Genomic DNA, 19,455 nt, shown 5'->3' on the forward strand with positions numbered 1-19,455 from the left:
AGTAAGTTACACACATACCCTCAACACACATAGGTCATAGTAAGTTACACACATACCCTCAACACACATAGGTCATAGTAAGTTACACACATACTCTAAACACACCTAACTCATAGTAAGTTACACACATACTCTAAACACATATATCTCATAGTAAGTTAAATGCAATAAAATCTTAAAAACAAACAGATAATTATCACTAAATGATCTACAAAAAAACTTGTTTCAAAATGAGACATTTAAAGTAAAAATAGCTCTGTTTAATATTTAAACTGAAAGATAAATAATTATTTTCACATAATGAATTAGACAATCTGACCTAAATTTGATCTTAAAGCTTTAGAGATTGTAACTGGCTCAAACAATACTGGGATATATTAATATTTTTTTATATATATGTTGTTCACATGGCAATACAACTAGTTTTCTGATTATATACACAATTAGTCAATTATTTTTTTTTAAAATTGATCAAGTTTAACATCTTGATATTTGATTAAAAGATGATAATGGAAGTTTTCTAAGACTTCTTTGCACTAAACTTTATCAAAAATCACCAACAAAGGGAATTTTACTTGAATTTATCAAAAAACATGTCCTTGTTCAACCTAGCCTGACCTAAATATGGTTTACACCACATGAAATTTTGATATGTTGTTGTCAGTTTTTATACAACACAGCACACATACATAGGTAAATTGCTTAGACATTACAAAAAACACATGCAAATGCCCTCAGGATTGAATTATTCATAGTGCTAAATCAATTTTTAATTTTCAACAATATTCAACCAAATCAAATCTATTTTGAAAATGCAAACTAATTCAAAAATCTAACATATTTGTTAAACACTGTGTAAACTTGGAAACAGACAGGGACCGGTCTAAAGCCAATGCTGAAAAAATTACCTCATTCCCACCACCTTTCCTCCGTCAATGGGTGGAATGAAATACACTTCTAGGTGCACTCTGTTTACGTGGTAATAAGTTTTCAAGGAAAACACAAATATGTAACAGAAAATTCTGCTTTCATAAAAACTTCACAAAACAGTCAAAATATAACTTTTCTTAATCATCTACAAATTTGTGTCTAATTTTCCTTGCCGAGTGACTCATCATATGACATGGAGCCTTTCCAGATGCATTCCAGTTCTCCAATGAGCGTCTCATACCGATATGCAACGCGAATGTCTGCCACATTTGTCCGACTGACGTCATTTCCTGCCACGCCTTCCTTTGTATAGTTTAAGCCCAGCCAGTGTTTCTTCACCTGTAAACAGTTCAAACCTTAATGCTTGAACAATATAATATTAGAAATTTGGTACTATTTTGAACTTTGGGTGACTTAATTCAGTACAACTGTATCAAGATATCTTAATGGTTTAAAATATGTGGACAAGAAGAGACTGAAAACAAACTGGTATTAATCACTGAACAACATATGGGAGGCCCACAGCAGGCATCATGGAAGGACAACTGTGACAGTACAATCAGTGAATTCAGCTTCCTCAAGAACACAAACCATGTTGAGTAAGAATCCTCATAACAGACACCTCTAACTTAATCCTCAACTGAGGTTGCAAAGAGTACCCCTCCCCAATCCCTTGAAAAAATTTCCCACCTGAACTTCATTGGGAGGAGGAAGGGCATAATATGATGAAAACAGATTGTCACTAATTAATAATTCTTTAATTTTGTGGGACACTTATTGTTATGATACCATTGTATCGACTGTTAAATCCACATTTTTAACAAAACAAGTTTGGAGGAAAAGAAAGATAAATTTTAAGGTATCATGTCACTATAATTGTTCCATTACAGATATCACAATACTATTTGTGTTACATTCCAATGGAGTACCACTATAAGCATAATGCAATATGATAATTCACAACAGTCGAATATGACAAGACAAAGAAATCTCAGCTGTCTCCTCCCCACCTCCTGGTCAGTGTAATGACTTACATCATGTCCAAACCCACTCATCTGGACACTGTTTTTGGCTATCTCACACATATCACAAGAACTAAGTTTCCACACCTGGGCAGCAATACTGTACTCTTCCATCAATGCTTCCTGAAATGAAAAAAAAACATCAAGATACATATAACACTCAAAAATACATTGCTACAGGATATGGGGAAAATTATCTGACCAATTTTAAACAGGAATGGAGAAAATGGGAAAGACTACTTCAGACTCTGTAGTGAAATTTTAAATAATTTTTGGATTATTTTCTTTTTTAACTTTGTTAGCTGAATGTATCAAAAATGAAATAAAATAATAAAGCCCCTGTCAGATCCTACCGGCACCATACTCATCCTCTCCCTCCCTCTCCTTCTTCATCTCTCTTACTGCTACTTTGCTCATTTTTTCCCTTTTCTCTAAAAACGGTACACTATAACATAGCACTTACTTTAGCATCAATTTTAATGTCAGGCTTTCATTTTTTACTCTATTTACATTCCTTTGTACCTAAGTGAAAATGGCCAAGTTAGAGTGGAATGTTTGATGTGTTATGTTTCATGTATTGTTGAAAATCTTCAAAAATTAAAAAATTATATATAAAAAAAAAAAAAAAAATTTGGCAAGTAAGCCAATAGGATTCTTACAGAACACATCCCCAAGGTTTCAAGGAGATCTCTTCAGCAGCGTTAAGAACATTGCTGTAACTAAGACAAGAGGTCCGTAGGCCTTAAAGGTCATCTGACTATAACAACTTCTATATATAACAACAGCAGTATTAGTAACAATAATTACTGAATTATTACAAAAGTTCAGAATATTTAAGCAAATAGCAAAAAGCCGTTCCTCTTTTGAGATGACGTTGAAAATGTGTTTTTCAGACAGCAGCCATATTGGATTTCAGACTGACCGAATCATCTCAGAATCATTTCAGTTCCAAGTTTAAGCTCAATCCAACTGGCAGAACATGAGAAGTTTGAAATAGTTGTTGTTTGCCGAAACTATAATAGCACAATCATGATTCAAAATGACTTGTCATAATCACAATATTGAACTTTTGAAGGGGGAAAAAAAATACTTTATCAGCTTTCTTTTCTTAACATCTCACCAATTTTCATCTCATTGGCACTAGGACAACTTGAAAAGAAGTTTGAATGTGTTTTTCAAGATGGAAGCCATATTGAAATATTGACTAGAAAGATAATAACACTTTGTCAGGACCATCTCAGGTAGAGATAAATTTCATGTGGAGCTTGTGAAATAGAATAAAATTTTTTCTTGGAAAAGATGAACGTAAGAATGGATCAGTGACAAAAGAATGAACGAATGGACCATTATCTAAGAAACCAGTTTTTACCGTAAAGCAGATGTAAGTTACCTTTGTGAAGTGGAACTGCAGTGGGTCATCAGTGGACAGGGAGACATTGAGTCCACGGGCAAAATATTCCGGAAGTGGGTTACGATGGTAGTTCAGGAAAAGAGAGTTGTTGCTAAGCGGTGACATGGCAATGCCTATCTGAGCAAGATAGTAAAGGTACTGCAGCACAGGTACCTGTTAATGTATAGAGATTGTCAGTACTCGGTAATCAAATGTCAACATATAGAGATTGTCAGTACTCAGTAATCTACTGTCAACATATAGAGATTGTCAGTACTCCGTAATCTACTGTCAACATATAGAGATTGTCAGTACCTGGTAATCTACTGTCAACATATAGAGATTGTCAGTACCTGGTAATCTACTGTCAACATATAGAGATTGTCAGTACCTGGTAATCTACTGTCAACATATAGATATTGTCAGTACTCGGTAATCTACTGTCAACATATAGAGATTGTCAGTACTCGGTAATCTACAGTCAACATATAGAGATTGTCAGTACTCTGTAATCTACTGTTAACATATAGAGAATGTCAGTACCTGGTAATCTACTGTCAATATATGGAGATTGTCAGTACTCAGTAATCAACTGTCAACATATAGAGATTGTCAGTATTCAGTAATCAACTGTCAACATATAGAGATTGTCAGTACCTGGTAATCAAATGTCAACATATAGAGATTGTCAGTACTCAGTAATCAAATGTCAACATATACAGAGATTGTCAGTACTCGGTAATCTACAGTCAACATATAGAGATTGTCAGTACTCTGTAATCTACTGTTAACATATAGAGATTGTCAGTACCTGGTAATCTACTGTCAATATATAGAGATTGTCAGTACTCAGTAATCAACTGTCAACATATAGAGATTGTCAGTATTCAGTAATCAACTGTCAACATATAGAGATTGTCAGTATTCAGTAATCAACTGTCAACATATAGAGATTGTCAGTACCTGGTAATCAAATGTCAACATATACAGATTGTCAGTACTCAGTAATCTACTGTCAACATATAGAGATTGTCAGTACCTGGTAATCAAATGTCAACATTTACAGATTGTCAGTACCTGGTAATCAAATGTCAACATACAGAGATTGTCAGTACTCAGTAATCTACTGTCAACATATAGAGATTGTTAGTATTCAGTAATCAAATGTCAACATATAGAGATTGTCAGTACTCCGTGATCTACTGTCAACATATACAGAGATTGTCAGTACTCAGTAATCTACTGTCAACATATACAGATTGTCAGTACTCGGTAATCAAATGTCAACATATAGAGATTGTCAGTGCTCGGTAATCAAATGTCAACATATAGTGATTGTCAGTACTTGGTAATCAAATGTCATCATATAGGGATTGTCAGTACTCAGTAATTAACTGTCAACATATAGAGATTGTTAGTATCTGGTAATCTACTGTCAACAGATAGAGATTGTCAGTGCTCAGTAATCAAATGTCAACATATAGAGATTGTCAGTACTCGGTAATCAAATGTCAACATATAGAGATTGTCAGTACCTGGTAATCAAATGTCAACATTTACAGATTGTCAGTACTCGGTAATCAAATGTCAACATATAGAGATTGTGGTAATCAAATGTCAACATTTACAGATTGTCAGTACTCGGTAATCAAATGTCAACATATAGAGATTGTCAGTACTCAGTAATCAAATGTCATCATATAGAGATTGTCAGTACTCAGTAATCAAATGTCAACATACAGAGATTGTCAGTACCTGGTAATCAAATGTCAACATTTACAGATTGTCAGTACTCTGTATCTCCTGTCAACATATACAGAGATTGTCAGTACCTGGTGAACAATCCTCAACACTAGTCAATAGTACACTGTAAGTACACTAGTAGTCTGATTCAGTACATACTTTTTCTTACATGAGTCACAAAAGACAAAAAGCAATATTTCCTTTGATCAAATCTTATTCGTATCTGTTGTACCTTTCTGAGCATGAGACCATGAGAGATGTTCTCAGCCAACATAAATCCCGAAACAAGATGTGTGATGTTGCCTGCCTCTCCACAGTGAGGTCTCAGGTGAAACATGCTCATTCCACGCGATCTGGATCAAGAAAGATACACTTAATATGAAGGAAACAACTTCAAAATATCATAATATAATTTCTTACGACTTTTCATGTCATTTTCAAAAGACTCTATATGACCAATATTCAAACGGAGCATAATATATATATATATATCATATTCATTTAGAAAAAAAATCATTAATTTACTTTAATCGTTACTGGGTACTTTTGTCATTTGGTAAAGAAACACTCTTAAAACATTAAAAGTCTATTTAGGTAAGCAAATAAAACTATTTACTCTAAGTCTATTTCCTATGTATATCTAAATCTGTTTGTGACATAACTATCGTCTTTTAGTTCAAAATCTGATTTACTTACTTATATATTTTGATTGAAAAATTTCATGATATTCTTATCAGAAAAAAAAAAAGTATTGAAGTACTTTTGAAGAGGAACCTGATTACCAATTGTTACATATCCGACAACAAGCCCAGATAACCTCCGAATAAAATCGGACACATGGGCTTATTACAGGACAATAATGATTACCTTGGTATTTCTACAGAACTGGAATATGTGATTACCAGATCATCAGACACAAGTTTATTGCTGGATAAATAGGGGGAAAATACTATATGGGCAGTGATTATGCTTCTAAATAACTTTTAGAGAATAGGATTTTGTGATTGGAGTATAAACCTTTATCTGGTGGTCGGGTGGCGCAGTGATAACGCACTCGCCTTTCACCTAGTCGACCGGGGATCGATTCCCGGAACGGACGTGAAAAGTAGGGGGTCACCTTCCCGACCACGTGGGTTTTCCCCGGGTACTCCGGTTTCCTCCTAAATTAAGACCCCTTGCACGCTTAAATCCAGGCCAACAAGTTGACATAACTTGTTTTGCAATTGTTGTTAATAAATAAAGTTTATATAAACCTTTATCTTAATATGTGTTGTAAGAGAAAGAAACAAACCTGCGAAACTGATTGAGCACGGTAATGTTAGCATACATAAAAAAGAGATAATAATTGTATGGGGGATTATCCTTTTGTGTCCAGTCCTCGGGCAGTGGGGTGTCAGGGTCAAATTTAATGTGTTCTGCCTTCGATTCATCATCTACCGAGTCAAATCCAGATACCTATGAATAAAAAAAATATTTATTTTTCTCAACTTTCATATCTTGATGAACATACATATAAACAGCATGATTAATATATGGAAATTTCTGTTTGCCTAGTGCATTGATTTAAGCACTAAAAGTATAAAAAATAAAAATATTTAAACATATTTAGGAAGTCATCTTTGAATTTCAAAGTATTTTATAACCATGAATAATTTTTGTTTGTTCAGACATACAATGAGCATTGAAGGATATAAAAGTTCACAATAAACTTATTTGTTCATTACTGAATGACAGAAAATGTTACACATACTGGTACTATGTTATTAAACTGAAGCTAAAAAAACTGACAATACTTCCTTAGTGCTGAAGTGTATTCTGAATTATCCAATCAATTTGCTGTAATCATGGTTCTTATAGAAGAAGACTTAATCTGTTCCTAATTGAGGCTACTCACGTGATGAAGGAAGGCAAACAACTCTGGATGTGAGGCTGGGTCGTTTGTCACCTCAAACAACGGCATGAAGATGTTGTTAAGGATATCTTGGAAGTTCTGTACCAGGTTGTTGCTTCTGTACACGTCACTGTTAACACACAATCAGCATGCATTAGGATAAATTACATGTCATACAAATCTTATTTCTTATAGGATGAATCCTGCTGTTAACCAACACACTAACATCAGCATGGAAGTATGGGGTGGGCTTATTACAGGACCCCAGGGGGCCAACATACTACTTCAGCATAGAAGTATGGGGTGGGCTTATTACAGGACCCCGGTGGGGGGGGGGGGGGGGGGGGGGGGGGGGCAACACAATACTTTAGCATGGAGGTAGGGGTGGGCTTATAGCAGGACCCCTGGGGGCCAACATACTAATTTAGCATGGAGGTAGGGGTAAGCTTATTTCAGAACCCCAGGGGGCCAACACACTACTATAGCATGGAGGTAGGGGTGGGCTTATAGCAGGACCCCAGAGGGCCAACACACATGGAGGTAGGGGTAAGCTTATTTCAGAACCCCAGGGGGCCAACACACTACTATAGCATGGAGGTAGGGGTGGGCTTATAGCAGGACCCCAGAGGGCCAACACACTACTTTAGCATAGAGGTAGGGGTGGGGGACAAGGTGAGGGGGGCCCAAACATATTATCTGAGCAATGAAACAAAGCTTATTATAAGGCAATGATATAAATTTTTTTGGCATTAATTACTAGACTACAAGAGATGGATGGGAGTTTTTACCTGGCTGGGCTAGATATCAGATAAATGTATTCTGTTACCTTAAACAAGGTATAAAGTAACTTGCTAAAACAGACAAGAATGAAATCCTAAAGCTCACCATCCCAATTCATCAATTTGTTTTGTGTTACTTACTACAGTCGAGGGACTTGAATGAGCCACCTGACGTTGTCCGAGTACACTTTGTGTTCCACAGCCCACTTGGCTAACTTGTCCCATTCGTCCCTAGAACGCCCATATATGGACAGCCTATACTCAGCATTCTGATACTTGCTTTCCTCTAGGTCTTCCATTACTTCCTGTACATATAAAATGGACACTCCAAAACTTTAGATAATTAATCTATAAAATGTTAAAATCTGATGATAACAATATCTGGTATACATTCCAAAAAGGACTCTTTATCGTAAGTGACATATTTTCAAGTCCTTTTTTGTTACTATTATTTCAGGCTAACTGCCAAATATCAAGCTGACAGTCAGACACTTGTTTTGGATTATGTGTCATAAAGGTAATGATGAAATCTAGAAAGGATCTTTGACGGATAGACAGACAGATGGATGGACAGACAGATAGATAAATGGAAAAACAGACAGATGGACAGACAGACAGAAAGATGAAAAGACAGATAGATAGACAGACAAACAGATGGATGGACAGACAGATAGATAAACAGACGGATGGACAGACAGATAGATAAACAGACGGACGGACGAGCAGATGGATGGATGGATGGATGGACGGACATGGATGGACAGACACATATAGACAGACAGATAAATGGACAGATAAATAGATAAACAGACAATAGATAAACAGGCAGATAGTTATAAAGACAGATAGATGGACAGACAAAGAGATTTTATCCCCCTTTGTTATACCATTGTATCACATGTAAAAGCTAATTGATGATATACCTTTATGACATGTGCAAAGTATTTCCCATTAATATAGTTGTCAGTCTTGATGAAGATTTCACGCAGACGGCTCTGCCCGATTGGGTTGTACTTGGCATTGAATTTGTCAAATCTGTGGAAAGTGTTCCTGTCCTAGAGAGAAAAAAAACAGAAAAATTTTGATTTTCAAGGACAGGTCATAGGCCACAATTTGAATGTAAGTGTGAACAGCAGTATAAAAGTTTTAAACAATGGTAGTTCTGATATCAACTCAAATCTTCGTAATTACAGCAGAATATGATATCTTTATTAACTTGAATGTTTAACGATTATCAAAACTTCTATAACTACACTCCATTATACATATAAACATCAGTACCACTTAGGTTTTCTGGTGTTTGTTCATAAAAGAGTTTTCAACAAAATTAAGATATTGTGAAAATGCCATCAAATTGTTGGCATGACAATAGTATTTTTTTAAATACATGGCTGGTATGAAGTGTTTGGTATTAAACCAAGGTGTTGGCATTGATATAAACTGTGTTACGTGTTATATAATAATTAAGTGCGTATGATCTAGAATAATATAAAAATCACTAACATAATACAAACATCCATGCAAGTTACAATAATGATGAAAGTACAGTAAGCTTAAGTTTTCTGCAGCAACAAAATGACACCAGAGAAAGGTGCCAAAAAAGGAAATCAAAGAAAAATCTGTTTTAAAACAACCAAATTCTGATTCAATTTTAACATGATTACCTCCCCTGACTATTAAATAGTAATATGCCCTGATACTATCATAAATGACTGTCTCTTCTAAACCCTCATGGTCATTTCCAAGATCAATGTCTTCTTTACCTACTCCATTTAAAGCAATCAATTCTGTACTTCACATAATCGTTTTGTCAAGATTATTTCAGATGCACTGTTTAAACAAAACTGAGTGTTCTTCTCTTCACCCAAGGATGGTTCAAAACAAATTTGAACAAAACTGAAACATTTCAAAAGGAGAAGGATTTTAAAGAATTTGCTTATTCCCCTTCTCTTGGGCCACACACATCATGCCCCAGGGGACTGAAGCCCAGTGTTCAGACAAAACTTCACCCAAAGATGCTTCAGAGCAAATTCAGACAGAACCCAGGCATTCATACAGAAGTAGAAGGATTTTACAGAATTTGCTTCATTCCCACTACTAGGGACTGAGACCAACAATTTGTACATTATTGATTCCCTTCACCAAAGGATGCTTCAGATCTATGGTGAAAACCAATTCAGACTTTAAAGCCCTTTGGACCAGGAGAGCTGAAAATGATTACATATCACTTCTATAGATCAAGTTATCTCCCCTGGCCATCAGCCATAAAGTCACGGTACTCACTGCATGCACATCCAGCTTGTCTACACTCAAATCATATGGCTCCAGATCAAGGCTCTCAAAAACCTGAAATTATCAATTTTTTATTACCAACAGAATTTAAATCTGATAAATTTGAGTTATCTCCCCTCATATCTCATGCTCATATCTTCATCTTGTGTGACTGCAAACTGCAACCCAAAAGTTGATTAGCAACTGCTGAAAAAAAAACTTTAAATAAAAATGACTGAGAACGAAATAGAGGGGTAGAAAGTTTTGTGAATAAAGAAGCTGGCACAGGAGTAAGTGTAATCCCTCATGTGCTGCCTTGTAACAAGCTTTATTGTATAGCCTATTCTGATACTGTGCTTTTTCACTGTGTTACCTAACTAGTTCTAACTATATTGACTGCCTTCAAGAATATTATGTTGAGATGTAGTAAACATTGGAGTAAATAAACTCATGGTAAACTATCATCACCAATCTTAAATAATAAAAAATCCCCTATTGCTGTTAAACTCAATAAAGAGGACAATGTGTTTTAAATGATTTTTATCAATTACTTCCGGGTGGATAAGTAATTTACACTCGCTAATGACTAGCTAGGTACTGGCTGCAGGTCAGTGGTTTATCTGCAGGAACTCCAGCTTTCCTCCACCTTCCCAAACCTGGCACAACCTAACGACCCTTGCTGTTAATAAACCAAAATAATCCCGCTTTGACCAACCCTGGGGAACAGCAGGATGGGCTGTAAAGATTGTTTTAAGGTATGAGATAAAAAAAAAGAACATGAACATGCATACACTAACGACAGTTAACAGTGGAACCCTGCATCAGTGGTATAGTAAGAAATTTCTAAGTACATGCCAAGAACAAGGTCATCAAATATGCATTTATTCAAGCTGTAAAAAATTTGAAACGACGTGTGCTGAAATTTATCTTCAGCACAAACACAGATAATTTCTGTATTCTGTAGAATCAAGCAATAAGTCTGAGCATGATAATAAATAGATTCAGAATCTATATCGTTGCTCCCTAGGATTTTTGAAGGGTGGATACAGTAAATTGCCTGATTATAATATATTGGTATATTTAAAACTTTTCCAATTCATTGGGCTGAAAATTTAAATAAGTTCAAAAGCTGTTCAAATACTTGTTTAAATAAATCAAAAAATTGGAAAATGATGATTTATGAAGTAAAACACAAGGTTCCACTGTTATTGTTTGTGTAATAGCTGATCAGCTCTGTATAACGATGAGTACGTCTATCAACCTACATATACTCTTCTCATATCTTTTTTGGAATAAATCGATAAAATTGAAAAAAGAAACATTTATTTAGTCAATATTGTTGACCAATATCTAAAAAAAGTGGAAACGATCTCATCAATTTTTCAAATTGAAAAAAACTTGCGCTTGAATAGTGTGTCCCATTTGATATCTACTTCTATAGTATACAGAGTTGATCTGGTGTCAGAGTTTCTAAACATGCAACTAAACAGCATAGTAAAACACATTTTGTTGGTCCCTCAGGTCTGGTAGAACTTACTGCATGTACATCAAGCTTGTCAACACTTAAATCATAGGTTGTCAACTTCAAACTATCACACACCTGCAAAAACAACACTAACTTATCATTAAGATCTTTTCTTAACACATATATGTTTTTATGATAATTTTTTTATCATTAAATTGATTTCTTTTGCTGTAAATTAAAATCTCTGCATTGTATGTTGCACAATTGATAAACATTTTGAACATTCATGAATCATTATGTTATAACACCAAAATATTACAAACATATCAACATATCAACATCAAAAACAAACTGAGTCATCAAAAACAGAGCCAAGATATTTTCAAACCTAATGCTGAAAATAGAACCAATTTCAAAATACAAATTTGCAGTATTTGAATAACAGAGATTTAGTCTCTGAAAAATTCTCTCGTAACAAAGGTTCAAAGGTCTGGATATAAATGAATACATTACGTAAATATTTTGTTAAGTTCAACCAGACCAATTCTCTAAATGTCCTATATACGTCAATTATGGGGAGAAAAAATCCTCCTCCCCAACCGTGACAAGGATTAAATTTTTCTCTAACTTATTGCTCTAGGATTTTCTCTTTCAACCATCATGCTATTGACCCAGAATTTACAGATTTGTCTTTGTTTAATCACATTATTTCTCCCTACAAAAAGACCTAATAAACATCTAATGTAAACCAGGACTAAATATCACAATAATATATAAGAATACATATATTATCAAAAATAAAAAGCTTTTTCATTTCAAAAGTGGTCAAGGGTACCCTCTGACCATCAGCTGAGCTTTGACTGATGACCATTGAAAAAGAGGTGAAGAACATGGTGGAGGTGATTCTTTGTTGTGAATACAGATTAGATCTGTCCAGACGTTCATGAGATATCTTGACGTAAAATTTTTTTTTATCACAAAATTGGTCAAGTCTGACCTTTGAACTTGACCACCAAAATCTTCTTTAATCAGGAGTAGACCTTGGTGGGGTGATGCTAGAAAATGTCTGTTTAGTCTGGTAAGACCAGATTTCAGTAGAGTATAAAGCTGATGATCAGAATTTTAAGGAAGAAGATTGCATGAAGCACTATTGAAGAACTTAATCCAACGATCAAAAAACTCATGAAGGAAGTAACAATTATAGGATGCATTTAAGTTGCAGAAAAAAAAATTAAAAAAAGATTTAATTGCAAATTTTTTTCATGAAAATTTGTGATAATTGATAACAATCCAGTTATGCTGATAATTTTTCATACCAACCTGTTTCAAGGTCATTTCTTTTTTGTCCTTATCCAAACAAACCACATCTTCAGAACGTGTGCGAATCATTTTCTTGATGAATCGTAACAAATGTTTCTGGTTCATGCAGGAAGATGCATGTACATGGGTATCCACCTGTAACAGGAAAGTGTGTTTCAGTATAGTTTGTGACAAAAAGATTAACCTGTGCTTTTTATTTAGTGTTCTGGACAAGACATATTGCAACTGGCATGTTTGTTCTCGCACACAACCAGGAAATACCTGGAAGTAACCATTGCTTCATCTTATCAATTTTACCGTATTTTACCGCAAATAAGCCCCCCCCCCCCCCCACCCAGTTTTGCGGTAAAATAAGGTAAATTACAGCAGGACGTGGTACAGGCCTACTGATTGTAAACAAACAACCTGGAGAATGTCCAACCATACATTTAAGCCTTTCATTACTGATTCTATAGATTAAATACAAAAAGCTTTTATCAATATTCCAGCATTATTTGTTCATGAATCCAGCTGAACTTAAACTTTATAAAAAGACTGCCGTAAAACAAATCCCATCTTCACTTAATTGTGTCTTTGTGTTGTTACCTTACGTATGTTGTAGAAATCGCGATGTGGAACCTCTTTCTGTGCAGCTGATTCTTTCAGTTCATTCAGCAGAATATGCAGCTGATATTTTGCAGACAGGTAACTCAGACGTCGATAGGCAAATGACTTCCTGTAAAAATTTCAACATACAGTACGGTAACATCGCACAAAGAATAGTACATAGTAGGTGTTAATAGCGGTTTCTTATATGCTTCAAGAGCTACAAGGCACTTAAATTTTTATAAGGAACCTGTTTGCAATAAATTTAGATAATTGTACTTACAAAGGGCCATCACTGATGAAAGCATACATCATGTTTTGATCGGCAACAAAACTTTCCACATCAGGATACGGCCATTCAAACGGCTCTTGTCTCTCGAATGCGTCTTGGTCTTTATAAACATAAGGCACCCCATCTTTCATCTTAATGACACAGCCAACTTTCTCTGGTATCACTTTAATGTGGAAAGGGTCTCCAGACATAGGCGGTGGGTTGATTGGATGGTCAGCAGCTGATAATAATGATATAATAGAACAATATATCACATTTAGCATGTAATGTTGCTATTATCCTACAATAAGCCCAAGTAGCAAACACATTATTTCTTACTTTATATCGGGGATGGCCTTATAACAGAACAAGGAAATAGCATTAATTTAAAATTTTGATAAACAGTTGTACATTTAGTTTCTAGACATGGGCCTATCACTGATAGAATAAATATGATAAAGACATGGGCTTATCCCTGACAGAATAAATATGATAAAGACATGGGCTTATCCCTGACAGAATAAATATGATAAAGACATGGGCTTATCCCTGACAGAATAAATATGATAAAGACATGGGCTTATCCCTGACAGAATAAATATGATAAAGACATGGGCTTATCCCCGACAGAATAAATATGATAAAGACATGGGCCTATCCCCGACAGAATAAATATGATAAAGACATGGGCTTATCCCTGACAGAATAAATATGATAAAGACATGGGCTTATCCCTGACAGAATAAATATGATAAAGACATGGGCTTATTACTTATAGAGTAGATATGATAAAGATATGGCTTATTGTAGAATATTGGAATATAATTTTTAGCACACATGTACTAAACTGCAACAAATATTGATTTACTTGTTACCAAGAATGGGCTTTATTGCTTGGAAAGACAGATACTGCATATACAAAGCTATACATATCATTTATATCATTCTTTAATTAATCATGTATATAAGAAAACAAAAACAATATTGAAATAACCTTAAAATAAGTTAAAAGGATCAAGATTGCATTAAATTTTTTCAAAAAAAATTACCTCTTTAAATATTAAAAAAGGACATGAAGGAGTTATATAAAAAATACATACATATATCAAAATACACATTCAAATGAGCTTAATTTTACATTACGATCAAATTCGAATACATAGCAAGCAAATACTCTGGATATATAGAACACACCACATCAAGCCATAAACCTAAACAACAGGCCCTAGGTGCCTGTATCGCTTACCTAGCTAATTGAGCAATTCGGCCATTTAACAAAAAAAAATTTAAATACGGCATATAATTTCTGAAATAATTTCCCTATTGGGTCTAAGCCTTGTGGTAAAACATAAAATTTACTTCAGATCGAACTTGGATAATATCCTTGTATTGAAGACAGATTGTTAAGAACTAACATTTCCCCAATTGGGCCTCACCATTCCCACCAAAGGGGCCTGAGTGTACTTTTTATGCAGAAATTATTACTCTTTATTTAGAAATACTTTAGACCATATTTGAATAAAATCCAATCACTCCTTCAGTAGGAATAGGATTTCAATGAATTTGCTTATATCTCCTACTAGGCTGCTTCCCATTCCCCCAACAATGCTTCAGACCATATTTGGGCAAAATCTTACCATTCCTAAAGGAGGAGAAGGATTTTAAAGAATTTGTTCTATTTCCCTGATTGAACCCTCCTTTCCCGCCCAGGGAATTTATACCCACCGATTATACAAAATTTGTTCCCCTTCGCCCAATGATGCTTCTGAAAAAACTTGGTCAAAATCAGCTTAGCTGTTCATGACTGGTAGCAATTTGTAGAAACAATTGACTGATGACCATATGGACTGACGGATGGACAGACGACAGATGCCATGGTATGCCAAAAGTTTACTTGGCTCTTTGGACCAGGTGAGCAAAATGTGTTCCTTTTCCCAATCATATGTTATTCTATTGATCTGAAACCCATCCATCAACGAGTAACTTAATGCTTCACAGCTAGGTGGACACTAACATTTATAAATCTATACAGTAAGTCTTCTGTTCAAGAATTATGAGTTTCTGGAAAATGAAATAAATAATGATATTACTACAAAATGATAAAATTTAGCTGTATTCAATAATGCCAGTTGAAGGTTTTAACTAAAGATAAAATTTCGCTGTACTGAAATCTGCCAGTTGAAGTCTTTATAACTAACGCTACAGCACATCACTCTTAATCTCTCATTTCCAAACTATTGCTGAGATAATTATAAATATACTGAATAATAAAGGATTTTTCAAACCAGTCTGTTGAAAATCTGCACAAAGACAGGATTGTTGATGCAAGGGGAGACAACACTGTTATCAACAAAGGGATTTAACTCTGTTTTCATTTCCATAACTATATTTTTAGGCTGAATGACATGTGAGTGAAGGTATTGTAAGCTTTGTAAATGTTACTTATTGCCCAGGGATTCTTTGGAATGGAAAGAGGAATGAATGGACAGGAGATGAACAGCAAGCATATTCTTTCCCACAAGCATTAACCATGTGACATCAACGTAGGTATAAACGACAGACCTCTGACAAAATTGTCCTCGGTCACCTCACTATGTTATATCCAATGACAAAATTGTATAATCACTACACTGAGAAAATTAATTTCCATACATCATACGTTTTTGCAGACTTGGACATTCAAAGCTGATGCTAACATCTTTTAATCAAGTTTTTCTGAGCACAAGCAATTTTCTCCATTTAGCTTTAATTAAAAAAACATTATTTGAATGGGTTTGAAAGATAAACTTTTCGATTTCTTAACATGTTATATACAGAAAATGTACATCAAACTTGATAATTCTCTTGATTTTCCACTATCAAGTTACCAAAGCTAACTGATACAGGATATCAGATGACCCCTGGGAATCAGCTTGTGCCATTAGGGGATTTTGATGAATTTCACTTTGATATAAGAACCCTTTTACAAAGGACATACATTGCTATCAGAGACCTGTCCCTCACAAAGGACATACATTGCTATCAGAGACCTGTCCCTCACAAAGTATTGATAGCAGAGACCTGTCCCTCACAAAGGACATACATCGCTATCAGAGACCTGTCCCTGACAAAGGACATGTATTGCTATCAGAGACCTGTCCCTGACAAAGGACATACATTGCTATTAGACTCCTGTCCCTCACAAAGGACATGTATGGATAGCAGAGACTTGTCCCTCACAAAGTATTGACAGCAGAGACTTGTCCCTTACAAAGTATTGACAGCAGAGACCTGTCCCTCACAAAGTATTGATAGCAGAGACCTGTCCCTCACAAAGGACATACATCGCTATCAGAGACCTGTCCCTCACAAAGGACATACATCGCTATCAGAGACCTGTCCCTTACAAAGGACATACATTGCTATCAGAGACCTGTCCCTCACAAAGGACATGTATGGATAGCAGAGACCTGTCCCTCACAAAGTATTGATAGCAGAGACCTGTCCCTCACAAAGGACATACATCGCTATCAGAGACCTGTCCCTCACAAAGGACATACATCGCTATCAGAGACCTGTCCCTTACAAAGGACATACATTGCTATCAGAGACCTGTCCCTCACAAAGGACATACATTGCTATCAGAGACCTGTCCCTCACAAAGTATTGATAGCAGAGACTTGTCCCTTACAAAGGACATGTATGGATAGCAGAGACCTGTCCCTCACAAAGTATTGATAGCAGAGACCTGTCCCTCACAAAGTATTTATAGCAGAGACCTGTCCCTCACAAAGTATTGATAGCAGAGACCTGTCCCTCGCAAAGTATTGATAGCAGAGACCCAGTCCCTCACAAAGTATTGACAGCAGAGACTTGTCCCTCACAAAGTATTGATAGCAGAGACTTGTCCCTCACAAAGTATTTATAGCAGAGACTTGTCCCTTACAAAGTATTGACAGCAGAGACCTGTCCCTCACAAAGTATTGATAGCAGAGACCTGTCCCTCACAAAGTATTGACAGCAGAGACTTGTCCCTCACAAAGTAATGATAGCAGAGACCTGTCTCTCACAAAGTATTGATAGCAGAGACCTGTCCCTCACAAAGTATTGACAGCAGAGACTTGTCCCTCACAAAGTAATGATAGCAGAGACCTGTCTCTCACAAAGTATTGATAGCAGAGACTTGTCCCTTACAAAGTATTGACAGCAGAGACCTGTCCCTCACAAAGTATTGACAGCAGAGATTTACAAAGGACATGTATGGATATAGTATTGACAGCAGACCTGTCCCTCACAAAGTATTGATAGCAGAGATTCCCTCACAAAGTATTGATAGCAGAGACCTGTCCCTCACAAAGTATTGATAGCAGAGACCTGTCCCTCACAAAGTATTGATAGCAGAGACTTGTCCCTCACAAAGTATTGATAGCAGAGACTTGTCCCTCACAAAGTATTGACAGCAGAGACCTGTCCCTCACAAAGTATTGATAGCAGAGACCTGTCCCTCACAAAGTATTGATAGCAGAGACCTGTCCCTCACAAAGTATTGATAGCAGAGACCTGTCCCTCACAAAGTATTGATAGCAGAGACCTGTCCCTCACAAAGTATTGATAGCAGAGACCCATTCCTCACAAAGTATTGACAGCAGAGACTTGTCCCTTACAAAGGACATGTATGGATAGCAGAGACTTGTCCCTCACAAAGTATTGATAGCAGAGACTTGTCCCTCACAAAGTATTGATAGCAGAGACTTGTCCCTCACAAAGTATTGATAGCAGAGACTTGTCCCTCACAAAGTATTGATAGCAGAGACTTGTCCCTCACAAAGTATTGATAGCAGAGACTTGTCCCTCACAAAGTATTGATAGCAGAGACCTGTCCCTCACAAAGTATTGATAGCAGAGACCTGTCCCTCACAAAGTATTGATAGCAGAGACCTGTCCCTTACAAAGGACATGTATGGATAGCAGAGACCTGTCATGTATAGATATCAAATACCTCATAGAAGTGGGACATGATGTTAAAGTTAAGAGAAGTTTCAATATTATGATTAATTCCTTGAGATGGTTATGATTAATTCCTAAAATGTTATAACAATTTAAGAAGATAACCAGCACACAGTGATAGTAATATTTTTACTAGAATCTAAAACAAACTTGGATAGGCAAAAGGTGATTTTTATGAAGTTTCAGTGGATGTCACCTACCTGACGTTGATTCTGTATGAAGTTTAAAATAGCAGTGAACATAGGCAGTCATTTAATGTACAGATAGTGTATGTTAATTTTGTCAGGGGAGATAATCTGACCACCTGATAGCAATTTACAAAGAAAAGTCAATTTTGTGCAAATCTAATCAATTTTGCAAAAACAATTTAACTATTCAGAGTAACTATAATCTGAAACTGAAAACCTGTCAAATCTGTCTCTAAAAAGATAAGCTTTAGAATACATATATCAGTACCAACACTCTTGCATATAACTTGATAAACATTTAAATAGTTTTCAAAAAATAGCCTAGATAGCAAATCCATTTCCAAAAACACAGTCAGGTCAATCAATGCAGTTATTCATTTTGACAAAATCAATCTGCCAAAAGGTGTGTTTAATGCTGTTACAAAAAAAGTAAAATCACACTAGGGAAAAAATGCAAAGATTTAAAATCTCTGTCCTACCGGTGCATGGCCACGACACAAACATGGCCGTGTCCTTCTCTACAACAAAATATGACCACAGAAAAGCTTGCAACAACAGGTTAATTTTATCCAGCCAAAAATAAGAATCAAGCTCGGACAGAAATACCACATTTT

General features: G+C 35.6%; 1 protein-coding gene across 4 annotated transcripts in view; it reads right to left on the bottom strand.

The window, feature by feature from the left end:
- Positions 1–19,455, bottom strand: part of LOC132557748 (AMP deaminase 2-like) — a 35,018-nt gene continuing 15,563 nt past the window's right edge. For all 4 annotated transcript variants that reach the window (XM_060222277.1, XM_060222275.1, XM_060222276.1 and 1 more), the window contains 13 exons: positions 19,321–19,359; positions 13,680–13,908; positions 13,397–13,526; positions 12,812–12,946; positions 10,039–10,101; positions 8,679–8,810; positions 7,897–8,060; positions 6,980–7,106; positions 6,377–6,540; positions 5,318–5,438; positions 3,343–3,516; positions 1,965–2,075; positions 1–1,269 (listed from right to left, as the gene is read on the bottom strand). In XM_060222277.1, the coding sequence (XP_060078260.1) occupies positions 1,090–1,269; positions 1,965–2,075; positions 3,343–3,516; positions 5,318–5,438; positions 6,377–6,540; positions 6,980–7,106; positions 7,897–8,060; positions 8,679–8,810; positions 10,039–10,101; positions 12,812–12,946; positions 13,397–13,526; positions 13,680–13,908; positions 19,321–19,359 (1,769 nt within the window). In that variant the 3' untranslated portion in view covers positions 1–1,089. The remainder of the gene's footprint in view (positions 1,270–1,964; positions 2,076–3,342; positions 3,517–5,317; positions 5,439–6,376; positions 6,541–6,979; positions 7,107–7,896; positions 8,061–8,678; positions 8,811–10,038; positions 10,102–12,811; positions 12,947–13,396; positions 13,527–13,679; positions 13,909–19,320; positions 19,360–19,455) is intronic.

This window comes from Ylistrum balloti, unplaced genomic scaffold (assembly GCF_031769215.1).
Source record: "Ylistrum balloti isolate Yb309-2 unplaced genomic scaffold, AGI_CSIRO_Ybal_v1 Utg370714, whole genome shotgun sequence".
Taxonomy (NCBI): Eukaryota; Metazoa; Mollusca; class Bivalvia; order Pectinida; family Pectinidae; genus Ylistrum; species Ylistrum balloti.